Source organism: Macaca thibetana, chromosome 3 (genome assembly GCF_024542745.1).
Source record: "Macaca thibetana thibetana isolate TM-01 chromosome 3, ASM2454274v1, whole genome shotgun sequence".
In the NCBI taxonomy this organism is placed as follows: Eukaryota; Metazoa; Chordata; class Mammalia; order Primates; family Cercopithecidae; genus Macaca; species Macaca thibetana.
Window position 1 is genome coordinate 162,859,706 of NC_065580.1, and position 22,635 is coordinate 162,882,340.

Below are 22,635 nucleotides of genomic sequence, written 5' to 3' on the forward strand. Positions count from 1 at the left end.
GAGTATGTTAAAACAATAAAATAGCTTTGATGGGTGGTATTCACACACTGTATAAAAGAATCACCTATACAGTCTTATTTTTTTTTTTTTAATGAGACAAGATCTCACGCTGTTGCCTAGGCTGGAGTACAGTGGCACAACAGTAGCTCATTGTAGCCTCAACCTCCCAGGCTCAAGCAATCCTTCCGCCTCGGCCTCTTCAGTAGCCAGCCTCTTGAGCAGCTGGGACTACAGGTGTGCATCAGCACATGTGGCTAACTTTTGTGTATTTTGTAGATAAGGGGTTTTGCTATGTTGCCCAGGCTGGTCTCGAACTCCTGGGCTCAAGTGATCCACCAGCCTCAGCCTCCCAAAAGTGCTGAGATTGCAGGCAGGAGCCACTGTGCCCAGCCAACTACACAGTTTTTAAGGCTCCTTTGAAATGTGAACAATTTTCATCATTTTGCACTTAGAAATAAGCAGAATTTTAAAACTCCAACTGTGCTTCTGGTAGTCAACATGTTATCTCAGGGAAGCGCAGAAATGGGCAATAGGCTCTGCAATTTCAACCTTTGAAAGGTTAAAGAATGAGTACCAGAATTTCCAGGCAAGACAGAGGATTCAACACAAGCACCTAATTAGCTCCCACCTGAAAACCTACTAGAACTACTGTAAAGAGATTTTTTTCAGCTTTATGGAGGTATGATTGTCAAATAAAAATGATACATATTCAAAGTAAACAATGGGATGTTTTGATGCACCTATTGTGCAGGATTTTTTTTTTCCAGGTACAACCTTACAGGAATACGAGAAGAAACAGCAGCAATAATATTTTGGAAGAAAGGAAGCAGAAGTAGAAAATCAACAATGGGAAAAACTAAGAATCAACCAAACCAACACCGGGCACCTCTGGGAAGTGGGGGTGAAGTGACACTAAAATAAATACAATTGGTCAAAAGTTGAAGGACTAGTTGGATCCTGAGATGCATATTTGAAGGTTTATACTCTGTGGCAGATAGAAGAGGGCTCTGCATTGGAGGGCACAGGCACAGCTCTAAATGGCAGTACTGTACCAAGAAGAGATTAAGGAAAAAATGCACGCTGTGAATGCTGGGGCCCCTGTGTTCTTTCCCCACTTGGCTCTCACAATCATGGCAAAAGGCCTTTTACCCTTCAGTTTAAAACTCAAAACATTCTGTGGAAAGCCTGACTTATTCTAAAGATATCACAGGACTTAACCCAACACATGGCCAGGCCGTTGCAGGCCCAAGCGTGATGTCAGCATGCTCCACCCTATTAAAAATAAGCAGATCAGCATATATCGGAGAAAAGCCTTTAACATGGAAGATTAACACAGAAAAAAACTATCTTGAAGTAAATAACGCGGGAATGGAAGATGACAGTACCTTCAGAGATGAGAAGACACAAGATATAAGACAAGAATAAGAGACTACAAAAAAAGATTTGGGGAACAAAAGAGCTCTTAAAATTGAAAAACTTGACAGAAACTTTCTTCTTTTTCAACAGAAGGGTTGGAAGATAAAGTTTAGAAACTGCCCTAGAAAGAGCAAAAAGAGATGAAAATTAAGAGCAAAGGCATGAAACCAAGTGCACCAGTCAAGGAGGTCCAAGAGCTAAACAAAAGGGGCTCTAAGCAGAAGAGAGCAGGGAGAATCACAGTCCCCAAGCGGAGCTGCCGTTCTGAAAGAACCCTGCCAGGGCCAGCACTGTCCAAGAAAAGCTTCTGTCAAGGCACCTAACTGAAACTTCAGAGCACGGAGGCTAGAGGCTAGAAAATTCCTATGGTCTTATGATTTCAAATTTCGGAAGGTAGAATTCTACATTCAGCCAAACTTGTAAACAAATATGAGGTAGAATAAAGACTCTATCCATGCAAAAATTAATTCTAAGGTGTTACAGGATTCAACAAAATGAGCTGCATCAGTATCATCAGATTTCTCACTGCTGCAGAAGAGAAATACAAACACCGAGGGAAGGCTAAGAAGAAACCACTGGAGTTGGTTTAGAACTGGAGGCATCTGTAGATATGCACAGTTAGCGACAGGAACATGCTCTGAGAAATGTGTCGTTAGGCAGTTTTGTTTTGTACGATCATAAAGTGTACTTCCACACACCTAGATGGTGTGCCCTACTACACACCTAAGCTATGTGGTGTAGCCTACCGTTCCTAAACTACAAACCCACGCAGTTACTGCAGGGAATACCGTAGGCAACTGCACAACAACGGTAAGTACTTGAGCATCTAAGCACAGAAAAGGTACAGTCAAAATATGGTATAACAGATAAAAAATGGTACACCCATAAAGGGCACTTACCATGAATGGAGCTGGCAAGACTGAAGTTGCTTTGGGTGAGTGAGTGGTTAGTGAGCGTGAAAGCTTAAGACATTACCGTCCACTTTCATATCCCTGGCAGCAGCGTTTGTTTACACCAGCACCACCACCAACAGGAGTAACATGTTATGGTACGTTACAAGGTCACTAGGCTATAGAAACTTTTCAGCTCCATTATTTTGTAGGACCACCATCATATATGTCATCCATTGTTGACTGAAACACCCGGTCTCTACTAAAAAAACAAAAAATTAGCCGGGTGTGGTGGCAGGCACCTGTAGTCCCAGTTACTCGGGAGGCGGAGGCAGGAGAATGGCATGAACCCAGGAGGCGGAGCTTGCAGTGAGCCGAGATTGTGCCACTGCACTCCCGCCTGGGAGACAGAGCCAGACTCCATCTCAAAAAATAAAAATAAAAAATAAAAAAATAAAGAATAAAAATAATTTAAAAAAGACATGTGACTCTATGCGTATTTCCTAGTTCTGTACGCTGAAAGGGGCCAGAAGTCATGAGACCCCTACAGCAGTGAGTACTCCAAGCCACTCTTACTAAATGCCCAATCCCCAGACTGAGGCAAGGAAATGACACGGTGCACCCAGGACATCTTACTGCGCTGGAAAATGCAAAGCACTCAAGAATTGAGGGAAACATCACAAAGGACAAAGAAACTATAGATAAAGAAACCAGCTAAATCTGGAAACATCTAAGCAAAATAATCATGAATAATAACTCACTGAACAAAATAATCCAGGAGTTCATACTGACAAATGGACGGGAAAAGGGGAAGCTCTTGAGTTCAGTATCCTCCCCATCAAAAAAAGGCTAGAAAATAGCCATCACAGTAACAACTTAGGCAGGATTCCTAGATAAATGAATGCTAAAACTAGGGGTTCAAGTTTGATGAGAAATAGGTTAGTTACATGGTTTTTAAGTATCCCCCCACTAATTACGTATTACCAAAGGGAAAAAATAGTAACATGGGAGAAACCTGGTGGACACCACCTTAACCAAGTATCAAAGTTACTATCAACGATAATGGGACAACACATCCAATGCCTCCTAATGTGAAGCTTTAGGGGTGTAGCATCACTTTTGTATTTCTGCCAAAAATGCATACTGTGAATCTAATCAAGAGGGAACAGATAAACCCAAACTGAAAAGGGACAGTCACAAAATGATTGGCCTGTATTACTTTAAAAATGTCAATACAGGCTGGGCATGGTGGCTCGCGCCTGTAATTCCAGCACTTTGGGAAGCCGAGGAGGGTGGGATCACCTGAGAGGTCAGGAGTTCAAGACCAGCCTGGCCAACATGGCAAAACCACATCTCTACTAAAACTACAAAAATTAGCCAGGTGTGGTGGCGAGAGCCTGTAATCCCAGCTACTCAAGAGGCTGAGGCACGAGAATTGCTCAGAGACAGAGGCTGCAGTGAGCCAAGATCACACCACTGTATTCTAGCCTGGGTGACAGAGCAAGTCACATTTCCCGCCCCACCCCCACCAAAAAAAAAAGTCAGTACTGTGAAAGACAAAAGCCAGTAAGTGATCCAGATTGAAGGGGGCAAAAGACATAAAAGCTAAATGCAATGAACTGGCTTCTGAAAGGGGGGGAAAACCTGCTATAAAGACATTACTAGACCCAGGAATATTTGAATAGTCTTTTGATTCAAAATCACTGTTTCTGTCCAGAGTTTGATAATTATGAGTGACTGTTCTTAAGAAATATACACACAAAGTACTCAGGGAGTAAAGGGGAACGATGTCTGCAAATAGTATCTCAAATGGTTCAGAAAAAATATTTATGCTTCAGAAGAATGGCAAAGCCAATGTGGCAGGCAGTATGTTAACCCCTGGTGAGCCTGGATGAAGTCAAGTCCTAAATTCCTCATTCCATTCTTAACAACTTTCCTGTAACTTGAAATTTCAAAATTAGAAGTGAAAAAATTAAGAATATTTTAATTTACTCTATGTTTTACATATAATCCTATTCTCAGTCAATACCTGTGAGTCAGTGTTTACAAAGATTTAAAATGTCAAAAATTAGTAGAGGGAAACTCACTGGAAACCATTCATGGGCGAAGGGCAAAAGAAACTGAGGTACAAACTCTTTTTCAACTCTGAGACCCAGAACACTACATTGTGGAGGTGTTCATACTGAAAATACTTAGTCACAGAAATATAAATTTTTCATTTTATTCAAAGTTGGTACAGAATTGCTAACATTTCCATAAAATAATTACTATACTTCAGTTACAGGACAAAATACCACAGAAAGGAATGTACTTTGCAAGAAATGTAGTTCATCTTAAGTTTCCAAATACTTCTGAAGGCTAATGCAGCAGCTGGCAAAATAACACACAGTACACAAGGAACAGTGTATTTTACAGAGTCAGTAATGAAAACTGACAGCTCTTTAGCAGATATGCTTTTTTTTTTTTCATTTTTTAAACAATAACACTTTCAAAAACACATGAAACCAAGATCATACATGTTTACAATTTTAAAAAATCAGATTGTACACAGTAGGTTAGAATAGACAAGTTAGAATTGTCATGATTTTAACAATCTTAAATCCACAATTTCAACTGTACTCCTTTCAATATAGAAATAACCTGCTTTATACCAAATTCTACTTTCTGTTTGCAACTAAAACACTGTACAATGAGATGGATCCAATTAGTCAAATCTTAAAAAAGCTGTGAACAACAGAGGGTAAACTGGAAATCCACTTACAATTCAAAAAACTCACTAATAACAAAATTAATGTTCATCAACTTCATTTATAATCACATTTGGTCAACAATGTCTAACAAAAATGACACATGTACACAACACGCACCCCCAGTGTACTAACTGGTCTCTTACAAAAAATCTGAACAAAACATCATAAGCAGGACACTGGGAAGAACATTTTTTCAATGTAGACATCTTTTAAAAATGCATTAATACTTACATATCAAAATTACTAGATAAAAGCAGCAGCACTCTGCTGACATTTGGCTTAAAAATAAATGAATGAATGAAGCAATTTCACAGGTATTATTAGAAAAAGAATTGGTTTTCTTCTTGAAGAAGACTACTAACTTTTGCACAGCAACTATTTTTGATATCCATCTTATCAAAAAGAAAAAAAAAGCACTGAGAAGTGTAACACAGTTCATACGTGATTGCCAACATGGGTCTGGACAAAAGAAAATTGAATGTCCAAGCAAAGAATGGGTAAATCCCTGCTCTACTTCTGAACTCTGCTGGCAATCTAGAAACTGAAGCAGTAACAGTGGGGGAAAGCAAGGGAACAAATTCCATACCATCATCTGACACTAACGGAGTATGGCATTATTTAAAAAAAATAAAGCTTTTGCATTTTAATAACCCCACAGAAAAGTCTATGAGCAAAAGACTTGATCTGTTTGCCACTCAAAAGTTAGAGATCTCACAGTGAAATTAGAAAACTCTAATTATACATATTTACACTGCTAGGACTACTTTTCACCTAGGCTAATTAAAGCAGTTCTCCATGAAATTATAAATGAAAGGCATTTCTGCCAAAGAAATCTCCAGAAGCATTCTTTTGTACACTTCTAACAAACTATCTTAAATTTAAAAACATGTAAAGGTACAGAACACATAGTATGTAGGATTAACAGGTTGTAACAGCTTTGCATTATCACATGTTGCTAAGCCAAGGATGTTACTCAAACTTCTTTTTCCTGCATTTCTGGTACTCTTCTTCCCCTCATCCCCCCAGGCCTGAGGTTTGATATTCTCAAATAATGTGGTAGGCTCATACCTGGCTAGCTTTTTGCCGGCAAGAATAATCTCTCCCTCAAAGTGTTCAGGTTAACTCTTCTAAAACATCTCATATTAGTCCACACCAGATATAGTCTTCCTTATAGATATATTAGAGTTGACCAAGTCTTTCCCTAAAGAGATAATTATATAAGAGTAGGAACAAAGGTAGTCACTTCTCTCCCACTCTGAGAATTACATCTTTTAACACATGGGCAAAATTTAAGACAAAGACATTCATTCATTCTTGATAAACAAGCTACTCAGAGGTGAAGTGAGGAGGCGGAAAAGGGCAATGCTGAGTAGAAGAATATACATTCTCTTTTGCACACACATTAACAGATCTCATCTCATCTAGACTAGAAGAGGGTTAATGGGACAAGTGAAAGAATCCTCTCCATCCCACTGTGAAAAGCAAAGTAGCACCTCTAGCAAATCTGCTTCAGAATTAGTTTGATGCTCAGAACACTCAGATAAAATTATCCTTTATTAAAATGAAGCACAGTCAAGTATAGGAAAAAAATAAAGGTAACTTCATCTCTCACATACAAAAGTACACAAAAAAAATCAAAGACGAGTAGTATTTGCCCTGTTAAAAGTATGACTTTCTGCATGTTTGGGGGGGCACTGTTGATAAGAGGTAATATTTCTTAAAAGATTTAAGTTTTTTTTACAAAAAACCCCAATGACACTACAGCTTAAAGCAGAAATGTGTCACCTGTTTCACCCACCAAAAACCTAGACATCCATCCTGTGTCTCCAGTTTCAGGTTGCAGTAAAAAGTCCTCAAACCCCATTTTAGCTAGTAACCCCCAAATATAATTTTGGCATTCTTGACATTTATATTCTCTCCCTCTATCAATGTGGTACAAACTTACTGAGATCATTCCTTTGGATCCCTTACAATTAGGACCAGTTTAGATACTGCATTGTCTTGGGCTTATCAATACTGTAGTCCTCATAGCAACTCTGAGACAAATACCTGGTGGCCTTTATGACTGGCACTTATGGGATACAGAGAATACTATTAGTCTTGTGCTTTCTATGTGTGGATACACTAATGTGTGAACATGATTTTGTGCTTTCTATGGACTTTAGCTTTCTATCATGGAATATAAACTGTTGTCACGTACCTGTTCTCAGATATACCTATCAACCTACAATGGAAAAACAACAAAATTAAGATCACAGAACATAAGTAACTTTAAATTTTTAATCATGGATATAAAAGAAACAACATTTAGGCTGCAACACAAATACAGAACTACTTGGTTTCATTGAAACTAAATAAAGGCTGCAAGTAAAGTATGTAAATATAATGCATGTGTGTGTGTTTTTTTTTACTTCCTTCACTAGTTATGACAAAATTTAAAAGGAATAACAAATACAAATTTTCTGTTAAGAACGGAAAGGTGCAAACAAGCAGAGTCAATACTGGTAACCAGAAGGCACTAATCCAAACACGTAAATTTCATAAGCTGGTTATATTATGGAATACTACATATACTGGCCTTTGCCAGTTTGGGATTTCTACAATAGCAATAAGCCTCGTTTCTATTTCCAATTATAACAACAAAAAGATGAGTTACTAGTGAACATTCCACTTACAAAAGTCTAAGCTACGTTGATAAATTGAAAACTTATCTAGACTACTCTGTCCAAGAGCAATAAAAAGTAAACACTTTTATCCTTTTATCCAGCAGCACTAGGAAACAGGGTGAATTTACTAAGATAAATTAGGTTGGGGATAGCTACTGCCAACTTGTGCTGTTGTCAAATTCACTGTAATAAGTATTCCTCTTATTAATAGAGCTCTGAATGTAAACAACCTAGAAGTGAGGGGTAGAGCTTCAGTATCATGGGCAACAATTATGTTACAGTGCTTTTCGGTGGTACGGAGCAAAACCACTGTTCCTACACTACTAAGAATCTGAGACCACTGTGTTTTGTCTTGATTTGCTTGCTCTTCAGCTGCTTACTTTATTCCAGCATCCTTTCTCTTCAAGCAGGCTGTGAACCCAGGTAACCAAATTTAAGAGTCATTACATAAAGTAAGGTTATTGGTTTAAGTCAACAGCCTCAGACTATGTATGGTACTGCCCAAAAAGTAAAGTGTACAAGATTAGCAATCATACAGATACACCAAACAGTTTTTGTTTATTTCTGAATGAAAGACTGTATGCCAATGGTTAGGGTTGTTGGTTACCAGATAAATTAGGTGCTTACCCCAAAACAAAAAAACTAATCCCTCTTTTTATAAAGAAGTTTAGATGGAAACAGAAACACAAATTACATCAATTCTCACAACATTCCTTTAAAGGTGAATCAGTAATTTAAAGCCTTATTCTCAGCATCGGAGAGAGAGAGGTTTAAATAAAAACATTATAAGTAGCTGAACAGCTAAAGTATTCCAACAGAGGACAGTCTGACAAAAACATTCCATTTTAAGTGACCTTGAGAGAAGAAAAAGATTTGCAGTCCTAAGTTAACCAAGTCTAGCAATCGAAAGATTACTTTTTCACAGTCCAGCCCCATACCTTCCAGTCTCTGTATGCCAACTAATCCCAAATTTTTACTTTTACTGAAAAAAAAAACTTTTTTTGGCATCAAAACAAACTCCATTGTTTCTCTGCACTCTGACACCATCATTTCAAAGGGGCTCACATAAATGATCACTACTGCTCTCTCCCTAATTTTTGAAAAAGGAATTCTGAGAATAAAATAGTGCTTTTATTATTAGCCAACACAAAGTGTGAGAAAATCATTCTCGAGAATTAACATTTTAAGCTAACAGAAATTCAGTATACCTAAAGCATAATTATATTTAATGAATCATTATTTGGATCTAAAAGTCCTCAATCCTGGGGCAAAATGGCACTTTCACACATCATGCGAATATGCCTTAAAGTGAACTAAGCTGACAAATCAAAATTTGAATTTGCTAAGTGCTGAAAAGACTAGGTGTAGAACTGACACAGTAATGTGAAGGAAGACAAAGAGAAAGACCAGTCTCTCTGAATGGTAAGTGGGCATATACACATATAGAAATATATCCCATTTGTAAAGAAGTCTGCTCAGGCTATTATCAACAATGAAATGCCTTCAACAACCTAGCACCTGGCTAATGCAAAATCTTACAAATATTGAAGCCTCAAAGCATTTTTCTACTAAATTATCTCTACTGTATTAACAAACTTTGTACTTTATAATGCTCAAACATCAAATCAGGGTTTAACAAGCTGAATCTTATTTATTAGTGCCCTAATTTATATGGGGAGGAGTTTAAAGTAGCTGAGAATCAAGGTGCTTCAAGCTCTAGAATCCAATGAAAATGATTCTACATATGCAGATTTTAAACTAATATTTGTTGTCTTTTACCAACGGGCTAATGTCTGTGTCACCCAGGTACTTATCTCACTTAATCGTTTTTCTGATTTCTTAGGAAAATTTTGTCCTGGCAAGTCTCTGTGGTCACATAATTTAACAGGAATAGTGTTGTGTACATCTCTCTACTCAAACCTAGGAAATAGTGAGGTGTCACCACCAGCGACCCATGTGATCCCCTTCCAGTCATCATGCCTCTGATGAAAATGAGCCAGGGGAATCAACATAAGGTAACCCTGTAAGCTTTAACACTGCCAAGCAGGAACAGGGAAGACCTAACCTTTGAGTAGCAAATAACTGAGTAGCCAGTAAGCCACTTTATTTGGTGGTAAAGAATGAAAATAACCCATAGGCTACACCAAATGATATTCAAAGTCAGAGGGGAAGATCCATATGCCCACTATAGAGAAATAAGCCATGGACTGCGAATACAGACACACTCAATTGGCCCTCACAAGACTGAACCCCTTGCTTAGCCTCAGGTTACAGAAGTGCATAACAACTCCCTCAACTCAGTTCTTAAAATGTGAAGTTTCAGAGTGATAGGTCCCAGCTAATTTCTTGAGGTACCATCCCTAAAAGCTACGGCTACATGACCCTGGCCAGCCTCTTTGTGCCAAAGACAATAGATCCTTTGAGCCAAGTGAAAAGGAAGCCCTAGGAGATAAGATCTATTGAATTTAGGCCAAAGGACACAGCACCACTGCTATTGCTTGATGCTTCTCTTATCTAAAGACAAAGCATAATTACCCCCGGGAAAGAATAGCTGGTGAAGAAGAAAGTGGCTCAAGTGTTTACTCTCTGGGGGTGGCAGAACAGAATATTCTTAAAGATTACCAGGGAAATTAGAGGTCCCACAAAATACGCAATAATCATCCTGCACACCAATGTAATACGCCCTTCTCATCAGATCTTGGGACGAAAACTGCCTGAGAAGACAAAAGTCTAAGAACTGGGGATACCATTAACACCTGGTAAGACATTTATTTTTCTCTACCTTCCAAGACCAGTGTCCTCACCTCATTATGACTTTTAGCTATTCTAGTCAATATCAATCTTCAATTCTGAACCTTAGCTTGAGCTAATATAAAAATATACACATGTTAATGTCTAAAGACCAATGTCATCATTTAGGACCCATTTAATCAGTGTAAAGTATGAACACTTTGCTAGCTTAAGACAGTCCATGTATCATTCCAGGAACAATCATTCTAATGAAATATAGACTGGAAACTGGTCCCTGAATGAAGCTGCAATCAGCAATTCACAAACTTACTCGAGCACATTATCTATTACTGGGAAGCAATAAGAAAGACAAGCTTCAGGGACTTTAGTCTAAATAAAGTGATGTTTATACTGGCAAGAATAAACAACTCTAATGAATATGCTAATAGTCATTCCTTATTTACAGACTTTAGTACTCTAAACTTGACCTACTGCTATATACACACAGACACAAGATGATGTACCTTATGTATCTTACTAAGAGCAGAAAGAAGGTAGAGGGACCCTAATTCTCCAAACTATTAGGACTCAATGTTAAATAAAGGGAGGAAAAAAAAATCACAAACACCTCCTATTCATTTACGCTGGATATGGAAGAGACAGAAAGGCTGCCCAGCCAATATGTCAATTATCACCGAATTAAAAAGCAGTGTCGTTCAAAGAAAATTTTAGTTCTTACAACTTAATGTTAATTTGAAAAATCCAGGATCTTATTACTTTCCCAAACACCGTAAGGTTGTCCCAAAGGAAGAACAGTTCCTTTGAGAAAACAGGACAAAACATTGACAAACCATTTGTCCAGACACATCTAAACAAACCATAAGACCAGATTTGGAGACCTGGTTTCTGTTCTTCCCAAATAAGACTTCATAACCTTGAACATGTCGCAGCCTCAACCTCCAAACAAGAAAAGGATGATCTCTATTTGGCCCCCAAATTATAAACCTCAAGAATAAAACTGACAAAAAAATTCTACAAGGCACTCTAGCAGTCTAAGCTCTTCAGATATACATGCTATTCATACATAAATTATTTTTTCATTTACAGACTCAGTCCATCAGAAAGCCTCCTGATCATGGGAAGACACTACGCTACCTGATGATCTCTAAAATTAACTTTGGACTAATCAAGTCCATCATAATGAAACTAGTTTATAGACTACAAAAAAATTAAAAACAAGACTGAGTTCAAAATCTACAAAAGTATTTATGAAAGTAATTTCCCTAAATACAAGTCTAGTAAAATCATGCAATCTAAAAAGTATCAGAGATTAAAGAAAGTCAAAGAAAGTACATACATAATTTGCTTCCTTCATCTTTCATGGAGGACAAAGGACAGTGTTGAGCACACAAAGACACAGAAGTACATAATCTGCAGAGCTTTTCTCTAACATCTTTTGTACCCTGTACCCACCCACTAGCTGCAAGTGGGTGCCAAGCCATGTCAAGTTAGAGTCCTATAATTACACAGTCCTGTAATACCCTCCACAAGACACACTACTAACCCCAAAAGTTCTTGTTTGGCACCTCTCAAACATGCTATCCATCCTACAGAAAGACTATATTGACAACCTAACAACAGCAAAGTACGCACTGAGTTTTCTGTTACTGATGGCCAGCTTGCACTGAAATATCCTCATGCTCTAAGTCACTATAACAAAAACACAGAGGTTGTGTACAGATGGCAAGTCTTTTGAGGAAAAGAAAAATCAGGGAAAAACTCGGCAAGGATGCAATAAGATATGAGAATTAAATTTTCCCTCTAAAAATTCAACCTTGATATATCATGATCTAATCAAGTAGAGCAATCCAGCACACAAAGGCAGCGTCAATTTTTCTTTAGGTTTCCGGACATATCTTCCAACTAGATCCACTTAGGAAGGCATTTGGCTAATAGTTTTTCCAAATAACAAGAACAAAGCTAGAAAATTAGCAGAATATATGAGTAATCATCTGATTAGCATAAGTTAATTAAACACTGCTTAGGGGCTGGTCCTTTCCAAACTGTATGAACAACCTTAATATGATCAATAAATATGGGGATCATCAGCAACATTTACTTCATTTTCTCCCCCATAGTCATTTAACAATACAATCATGACATGTAACTTTACAGGCAGACTTGTTGGTCATTTCAGTATGGTTCACTTAAACTTGAAAGTAGAAAGAAAAAAAAAGGAACTGGAACAAAGTTTTTCCCTAACATTCCATACTGGTGGTACAAAAATACCTACAGGAAAACATTCTTTCTTTTGGCAATCAGAATCCGTAGGCTCATGCTAACAAAATGAACCTGGCAAACAAACTTGTCCTGAAACAAGTATCACACAAGCACATTCGATTTTCAGTACGTAACTAATTGTACAATGTCTAAGAAATAAGTTTTTCTTAATGGTAGGAGGGCTTACAGAGACAGAAAAAAAATTTAGAAATGAGCAAATCTTCTACTTCAGGGTAAGAAGGTCTGCCAAGACTTGGCAGTGCAGACAGTATACCTTAATTCATGGTAACGTAACATATATTCTGCTCTAAGTGCTCTGTGAGAATAATTGGTCTCTCCTTACTTTGGTATGCAAAATTTAAAACCACATTTGCACAATTCAGTCTGTTAGGTTTTGCTTCACTTAAGTTGAAGATTTACTTTCATCCATCTCCGGGAAAATAAAGTCTTGTAAATAGATGATTTTCTGCTAAGTAAAATTTGGCTAAAACCTACAGCGTAAACAATGCCTGAGAGATGCAACAGTTACATAACTTTTTTTCCCCAAAGACCAGTCAGTATTGTCTTAAGTTAGTGTCTCACCATATCCTTAAGTTCATAAGGAGAAATAAACAAACATGAAAATTCCAAGCGAACACACAGCAAAAAGTCCAATATTTAGTATTATTTTAACTTGCCGAGTCTCTTCTAGCATCTGTAAACAAACAGCCTCCTCCTCCATCAGGTCTCTGAGACTCCTCTTGCTGAGGCTCTTACTTTTAAAGCCACAAAACCAGTCTATGAACTTCCAGTACCGACCTCCATCCTCCGTTTCTTTTTTTCTCTCTTTCTCACCCATGAGAGCTGCTTGCCCGTTGGAGTAAGCGTCAACTGGTGTTTCTGCCTCTGAATGACCTAAAGATGCCACTGGGTTGCCCTCCTCTCTGCAGGTTACCAACAGATTAACATCTTCAGGCTGAAGGCCCTTAATGCTGTCTTCAGATTTCCCGTTGGGAATGATGTGGTTGATAGTCTCATTATTCTCACTGCATCTCAGAATGCTCTTTTCTTGCATTTTGTATGGTTCCTCTTTCGGGGAGCAGCTCTCCTTCACCACCAGGTTCTTCTTAGACCAAAAGGTGGTGGTACGAATCTGTTCCTTTGTGGGAGGTGGCGTGAGAAGGCTCACAATTACAGTAATGAGTCCCGTGACCCAAAACAATCCTGTGGCCACGTACATATAATGGATGTCTTTGATGAAGCCTGGCCTGTTATCAGGTTGGTCACATTCTGGGGCACGGTAGGCAAAGGCCAGTATCAAACGCACTGCTCCAAGAACAAAGCCAGCCATTCCACCATAGAAAGCCCCTTGTTCATTGCAGCGCTTCCAGAAAATTGCCAGCAGGAACAAGGCTGCCACTGGGGGTGTCAGGTAATCTGCTACCTCCTGAATATAAAGGTACATCTGGCCTCCTTGCATCTCCACGATGATTGGCACCCATGCTATGCTGATCACCACCATAAATGCCACAAATATCCTCCCCACAATCATTAACTCCCGGGAGCTCGCGCTCTTGCGGATAAGTTTGTACACATCAAGGGTGAATATGGTACTGGCACTGTTAAAGATAGAGTCCAAGTCACTCATCAGAGCTGCAATCATCACTGCCATCATTAAGCCCCGAAGGCCCACAGGGACCAGCTTCATCACCAGGCGTGGGTAAGCAATATTGGAGCAACCAGCTCTGCTTCCACACACTAGCATGCAGTGCTCTGGGTTGATGCAAGCTATGTCATCAGTAAACAGTATCCTGGAAATCATTCCTGGGACAACTATGATAAACATTGGCAGGAGCTTTAAGAAGCCAGCCATAAGAGTAGAGCCTTTGGCATGAGCAATGTTTTTGGCTGCAAGGACCCTCTGCACGATGACTTGGTCAGCACACCAGTACCATACTGAGGCTGGGGTCTGCCCAAGAATGAATCCAGGCCAAGGAACATCTTCATCTGTTGGATTCCGCAGCATTTTCAGGGCTTCTTTCTTAGGGTAGACATTACAAGAATTTGTGTTGGAAAGGTTGTATGTCAATAAGATGGAAGTGACATCGGGTGAGGCCAACATGTACCTTCTCTTAACTTCCTCAAACCCTCCAATCTCCATTATGCTAATAATCATAAGTGTAAGTGCCCCAATGATCATGAGCAGAGCCTGTAGAGTGTCTGTGTAGATCACTGCAACAAGGCCTCCGGTGACAGTCAGCAAAGCAGTCATGCCAATAAGCAGGATGACAGACACATAAAGATTCCAACCCAAAGACTCCTGGATAAAGAGGGCACCCGAATACAGATCCACTGAGAGCTTGGTGAAAATATAGAGAATCAGAGACAAGGCTGCAAAATAGACCTGAATCCTATGGCCACCAAATCGCTTGGACAAGTATTCAGGCATGGTATATACCCCTGACCGGATGTAAATTGGGATGAAAACCCATCCCAGAAGTTGTAAAAGCAGTAAGGCATTGAATTCCCATGCGCCCACTGCAAATCCACTTGCAGCTCCAGATCCTGCCAGCCCAATGAAGTGCTCACTCCCAATATTGCTCACAAACAGAGAGGCACCAATTGCTACCCAGGTCATAGAGCGCCCCGCCAAGAAGTATCCACTCACGGTGCTTCTATTAGATTTCCACATGGCAAAAAAACCAATGCACATGACCAGGATAAAATACAGGGCCACTATGGCAATGTCTGCTGTGTCCAGTACAGCTCTCATTCTGGTAACTTGTGAATAATAGCGTCCAATGACAGAAGTGTCCAACTTTATTTATTTTTAGTAACCCCAGCCAAGTCTGTAAACCATACGTGAACTGGACTACACAGAGCAACACAGCAGGTCAAAGTCTTTGTCCTTTGGTTTGCTGTCTTGATGGTGGTGGTTGTGATAAACTTTGAAGAAGACAGTTTAAATTTTCCGCTTCTTAATTGGGATTGAGAACTTAGCTCGTACTCTTAATCCACTCTCCACAAGACCATCAGCATTTACTCAGGTGCTGGAGGAGAAATTCTGAGTTGCAGCTAAGTCTAGTGAAGCCTACTGTACCAACCCTGCAAGGCAGCAAAGACAAAAGACAAAGATTGAATTAGAGGAGGGTCTCACCACGTGATGAGGAAACTTTCAGTCTAGCAAACATGGCGCAACAAGACATTCTTTATAAAAAGAAAAAAATTTTAAATACACTTCAGTTCCACAGGAAAGAGCAATCTATATGATCACAGCTGATACTTATGTCAGTGAGAATATTAATCATTTTGAACTAAGGACAAAAATTAATCAACTTCGTAACTAAGTGGCCTAACTTCAGCAGCTAACTGCCTACCACAGCACTGCCCTTTCTTGTCTTACTGTGGCAGTCTCAGATTGGAACAGGTAGTAAGATCTTAAAGCACCCTAAAGGGAAGAAAACACTAATTAATAATAAGGGCACAAAAATGAAATCTTAAAATACTATGAATCCTAAGAGAGTATGGGGCTAACTTTATGGCCAGTTAGGGTCCTGGATGGAACCTGGTGGTGTTTACTAGATGTTATCATCTACCCTCAGAAAATTTAAATATAGAAAACCAAGTACTGCCCAGTCTCTGGAAATGTATTGTTATAAAGCTTCTTAAACTCCAGTAAATGGATATAGTAGTCATACAGTAACCTAGAACTTGTGAGACGTCCCCTGCCCTAATGGGAAACAAGATATTCCACACAAAACTAGAAATATCCAACTTACAAAACAACTCAAAAATTGTATTATTTTTGCTAGTTAGAAGACGCTGCAAGAAAATAAAAAGAAAACTTTAAAAGAGGTAATTTCCTTCTCTTCCTTTTCATCAGGCAATATTTCCAAAAGAACCTCTGAGAGGATAACAGCACTGACTAAAGGTATGATTTTATTGAGTATTTTTTCCTTTTAATGCTTTTTGTTGAAGGGCATAGGGAAGCAGAGAAAAGAGGGAAGAGGAGAAAAGTTTTCTGAAGACTAAAAAATGATTTATTATTATCTCCGCCAAACCTCAACAAAACAGACATTTGTTGACCATTAGATAAATCTTCAGTAGGACCATCAGGAATTTCTCAGTTCTGGATTAAGATAATCACTCTGCAAAACAGACATTTAAATTTACCTAAAATTAAACGTATTAATTTGATGTCTTTTCTCCTGAAAAAGAGACAAATACTGAATTTTCAAAGTTAATTGTAATTGCAGCTGACAGATCAATACGAAAAAACATTTTTATTCAACCTAATGCCTTCCACACATTAACTTCTAAATGATTTCTCCTTTTGCAGTAAAGCAACCTCAGAGCAAAATGTTTTTCCATGCTTTTTCTCATGAATCTAGGCATTTTCCTTTTAAGTCCTATAAATGATACTAAAGCTCCCTCTTCTCAAAACTGTTCACAGCAGACCACAGTATTAGAAACTTTACAACACACTTCTCACTGACAAAAGGAGCTAAACATAATGCCTAGAGACCACTGCCCTACAAAATTAGGTTCTTAGGTCTAATGCAGAAAAAGCTGCCTGGATAGAAATGTCTCAATCCCATCTGCATGCCTTTTTAAAGCATTAAGCACTACAATAATTATGCTATGAAAAGTGATTTAAATGCTTTCTAAGTGTCAATGGCTGGCATAAATAAGATTGCCAGAGAAAAGCAAAAAAACAAAAAAAATCTTAAAAGTTGAGATTTGTATCACTTCATACCTGCCAAATCCTGAAGATAATCATATTTCCATGACCACCTTCCCCACCCCCAAAAGTTTTCAAGTTTTTAAACAAATGCTTTGACATTATGTAGGAGGAATCATGTAAATTTTAAATAAAATCTAATCAGATGACTAGCAAACATTATTTAAAAGGGTACCTTTAAATGTTTCTGCGTAAGGGAAGCTTGTCAATTACAATGAAAACTGCTGTGTCAATTACAAGGAAAACTGCTGTTGGTAGTTATGAAACCCTGCCTCCAGGGCTCTCTGCTACCCAATAGCCATCCACGTCTACCCTCAGGCCACTTGTTTCAATTTTCAGAAGGCTACCTGGCTAATCAGGTATCACTCTTCCCAATGGCAGTAGCAACCATGCTTTCCAAAGAAGGGAAAGAAAAACATTGGGTATTTGTGATTTTATCTGGGGGGGAAATAGGGTGGGTTATGCGTCATAGTAGCTGCTGCAGCTTATTTGTTCAGAGAACAAAGTGCTCAAAAAGAAAACAAGCACTTCCTCAACCACTGGGAAGCACTGTTACTATCAGTAACATTGTTTTTCACTGTCAAATCTGATTTATGCAAGGTAGATATAGAAGCTATATTCTGCTGTCTGATGAATGCTCAAACTACATGAAGTTCTCATGCTAGCCCTAACTCCTAACTTCTCTAGTAAAGTTGCTCTGCCCACAGGAGAGGTAGCAGAGAATAGCCTAACACTAGCTCAAGGCTGAATTCTCAAATCTCGGCCTAGGCTTCCTCAGATCCTTCAAAGCCACTGCAGACAGTTCCCTTCTCACTGGATACCATACCAGTCTGTGGGTAGGTTTCTAGATTTTTCCAACTTAAAATACATGCAGAGACCAGCACCTGGTAAAGACTGGAAAAGGAAAAACAAAACCAAAAACAGGTCAATTTAGTTTGTAGGAATATATAAAATACTATAATGCAATACAGCTATATTTTACACTCTAGTCATAGTCACAGCCTTGAATTTCAGTCTTTCAAGAGATAAACTGTACATTCCTTAAAAATGGTTCTGAATATACAGTATGTTATATATATATATGTTTTTCTTCCTTTTAAAGAAAAAATACAATGAGCACTGTCCAGGGTTCCCTTATTTTTACAATATACATGGAAGAATCTTCAGCTAACATGAGGCTTTTTAACTTGTATTTTTATATTTATATATGCTTATTGTCACAGTTCACCATTCAGGCAAACCTCTCAAGTAAAAATTATAAGACAATAAAATAGGTACAGTTATGAAAAGCTTGTAAGTGGGTTCCTTGGTAGTCCATTTTTTTTCTTAAAAAGCTTCTGTAATGGGACTATACTTGTAGAATGCAAAAAGAAACAGTTCCCTAGTGGTGATGAGCAGATTGAGCCAAACATTGAACACACAGGTGCTTTGAAACAGAGCAGATTCCCCTTCTTCCCAAAAGAGAAGGCAGCCTTCTCAGAAAGTAGTATTTTATTGTTTTGCAAAGAATTAGAATGCAGTTTTAGTTCTATTCCATGTATCTGGATTAATTAAATTGCAACTGAAGAATTAATCCAAATAGAGGAGTGTAAATGTAAATATTTGCTGCATTTGACCAAATAGACCAAATAGAGACAAAAAGGTAAGACCAAATTTAAATAACCACTTCCTTCAGGTGATATAACCACATTGACCAAAATGTAGTTATCATGACCAGATCTCTCCTGTACTATCTGGGTGACCATATCATTTATTTTCCAAACCAGAAAATTATTCTGGAACTATCTGTAAACTGCAGGATATATGGGCACACTATCAAAAAAATAATAAATAACAAAAACTAATAAAATTTAAAATCACCTACCATAAAAACCAAAAAAGGAACAAGAAAAATTATCTCCTATACTCAGTCAGGGCTTCAAGTCATAATAAGTTCAATGACACAGGCAGGCCTGCAAAGAGTAGAATGCAATAATCTTAAATGTGACCAAACAACCACCTCTTTAGCTTTGGAGTCAATTTACAAACCACACACTCAAGGTACAATCTGAGACGCCTAGCCCAGCACTCTGTCAATGGTAAGCGTGGTAAGTCCTGCTCATCCTCTGATCCAAACGAAAAATATTCACTTAGCTAATAATTTAGGGTTATAGAACACACAGACACCTCTGAAAACCTAATTACCTGAATTACAATCACTTTTGTGTAACCTACCAAAAACAAAAAACATGGGCATACCCAAGCTTGTTTTCTCCCCACCCCAACAGACAAGACAGATTTCATGATTCTGTAAGAAGGGAGGTGGGTGTAGGTACCACATCTATGTAGGTGGCATGGTACAGAAGAAAACAGCACAGCTTTTAAGGGGTGGGATCCATGCTCCGTCACTTCCTAACTGTAGGATCTCAGGCAACAACTTCATCCCTATGAGCCTAACTGTCTAGCTTTTAAAATGAAACCAACTTGCTCCTTATGATTTATAAGGAATAAGTAACACAGAAAGCTAGTATTGCCCAGTGCAATGGGGAGGGTGGCTCAGTAAATGTCAGTTTACTCCCTACAACCTGAATATACTAGAAGTAATATTAGTTCCTTTCAAATTAAACTGTCAACTATGTGCAAGGCATATTAGGATCTTTCCAAGTTATTTATATATAGAAGAACTAGACAAAATAATGCATTAAAGACGCAGCTCTCTCTAACATTTTAGACTCCCAACTGTCTCATCAACTATTAGCTCCTACTTAAATCACTTCAAGTAAAACACAAAAAGAAAAAATTTATATAAAATTCTTAAGACTTTTCATACAAGCTTTCACTTTTGTCACCTTGACTCAAGGTCTAGGAAAGCAAATTCCAGCTGTGGAATAGACTACCAATGCTTGGTGCAAAGTGTATGTGTACTCACACAGGACTGTCCTCAACCCTTGCTTACTTTAAAAATGTGGTGCTAGGGTATTGTAGCGGTTCATCAGTAACACAGAGCAAAACAGGTTTTCCTAATACAACTGGCCTGAACCCCAGCCAGTTTTAAATTGTAAGTGGAGCTAAAGACAACACTACAGATTAAGTATCCATAATCCAAAAATCAAAAATCTGAAATGCTCCTCCCAAATCCAAAACTTTTTGAGCACTGACAAGATGCTCAAAGGAAATGCTCACTGGAGCATTTGGGGTTTGGGATGTTCAGATTTGGGATGCTCAGCCACCAAGTAATATGCAATATCCCACAATCCAAACACTTCTGGTCCCAAGCATTTAAGATAAGGGATATTCAACCTGTACCATAATGCTTTAACCGTACCTAAAATATAAAGAATTGCCCTTAAATCTTTTTGACAAAACATTTCTATTAAACTTGCACCCTCAAGTTTTTAAAAGTTAATAATTATACAAAGCTCTGACTGGACTCAATTGGTGCTGAAGCTGTATTCTGATGCGTGAAGTTGAGGCAGAGTAGAGAGGGACTGCGGCCCTCCTCCCAACCCTCTACCACCAGAACAGCTCTACTTTTACCAGTTTCTCCCGGGACAGGAGTGGGGAGAATGGATAATTTCCCAAGTAAACCATTTCCTCAAATAAAATCTTATTCACCTAGAAAAGTTCATAAACCACCAGATTTACTTCATCCATACACACTCCACCCAACATATATTCATTTTAACCCGATTCTACCAACAAGTTTGGCTCATCATGAATTTTTTTAAAGAAATCTCAGAGAAATAAGACCTTATAGATATGACAGTCAATGAGGGAAGAACAACTATGAAACTACTACTGGTTTTAACTTTTATGTGAAAGATACTAGATCACATATAGGAGCCAACTCCCAACAACCCATTTTCTTAAAGATAAATGAAAACATGAAATAACAGGCCAGGCATGGTGACTCACACCTGTAATCCCAGCACTTTGGGAGGCCAAGGTGGGTGAATCACTTGAGGCCAGGAGTTCGAGACCTGCCTGGCCAACATGGAAAAACCCCATCTCTACAAAAAACACAAAAATCAGCCAGGTGTGGTAGCACGTGCCTGTAATCCCAGCTACTCAGGAGGCTGTGGCGAGAGGATCGCTTGAACCCAGAGAGGCGGAGGTTGCAGTGAGCCGAGATCACGCCTCTGCGCTCCAGCCTGGGCGACAGAGCGAATCTGTCTCAAAAAGAAAAGAAAATATGAAATAACAGAGCAGTAATGCCTATTACTATGTAATCTCGACCAAAACATTTGTGTAACTCAATGAGAATTCAAGAGGCTCAACACTATCTGCTTGTAAAAGACTGTTTATCAAAGATAAGTGAACTATAAATAATGGAAATTAAAAAAAAAAAAAACTTACACTAACCTAAGTCCTAACACCATCTAGGTACTATGTCTAGTTTTATGTACATTGCTTTAATCCTTTTAACAATCATGAGATAAGTACAATTATTATGACCATTTTACAGATGAGAAAACTAAAGCCATGAGGTAGTATATTTCACTCCAGGCCACAGTTGTTTGTGTTAAAGCCAGGATGTGCACTCCCATCTGTATGTCTAAATAGCTTTTGCCCTTAATCACTATGCAATACTACCTTCAATGAAAAGGACATTACTGACAGGAAGAAACATTAACAATATTGATAAAAGATCATGCATGTTTAAAAAGTTGTGCTTGAAAATACCCAAGATGGGTATATAACAACTGTTAACAAAGTAAGACTGCAAACAGCACGTAAGATAAAAACCAGTTGAAATCTTTGTGTGATCATATGAATGGATGTGTATGGAGAAAACAAAGAGATTAAAAACAAAAAGAAGTCCCAGGCATAGGCTTCATATACAGCAAAGCCCGGATGAGTCAGCTGTAAGACCAGACCCATCTATGTTCTCACCATCCAAGTTCAAGGCTTTTTGCCTTCATTCTTTTTATCAGTGTTAGTCATTCCACCAGAGGGGGAAAAATAGTAAGTCTTAAGGCGTATTCTATACTTGACCCAGTCATCACAGGCCATAGGATTCTATCTTAGCCAATCTTTATCTATCAACTCCCAAAACTTTAAAACATTAAGCTGAAAGAATTAGCTGTACAATCTACAGATGCGAGGATTCTCACAGTAAAATCTATGGACAACTGCTCTTAATGGATGAAGTGTTGTAGCTGCCTGTTGTTCAGGGTTATGAATAATTTGCTTTTGCCCAAAAA

The 22,635-nt window shown here is 38.5% G+C and overlaps 3 protein-coding genes across 32 annotated transcripts in view; 1 reads left to right on the forward strand and 2 right to left on the reverse strand.

Annotated features, from left to right (window-relative positions):
* ATP5PO (ATP synthase peripheral stalk subunit OSCP) overlaps positions 1-22,635 on the forward strand; it is a 1,173,690-nt gene that overhangs the window by 976,863 nt on the left and 174,192 nt on the right. The gene's annotated exons all lie outside the window — the stretch shown is intronic.
* Positions 1-22,635, reverse strand: part of MRPS6 (mitochondrial ribosomal protein S6) — a 519,933-nt gene that overhangs the window by 262,209 nt on the left and 235,089 nt on the right. The window lies entirely within an intron of this gene.
* SLC5A3 (solute carrier family 5 member 3) overlaps positions 4,514-22,635 on the reverse strand; it is a 33,150-nt gene continuing 15,028 nt past the window's right edge. For both annotated transcript variants that reach the window (XM_050784640.1, XM_050784639.1), the window contains one exon: positions 4,514-15,816. In XM_050784640.1, the coding sequence (XP_050640597.1) occupies positions 13,328-15,484 (2,157 nt within the window). In that variant the 5' untranslated portion in view covers positions 15,485-15,816 and the 3' untranslated portion in view covers positions 4,514-13,327. The remainder of the gene's footprint in view (positions 15,817-22,635) is intronic.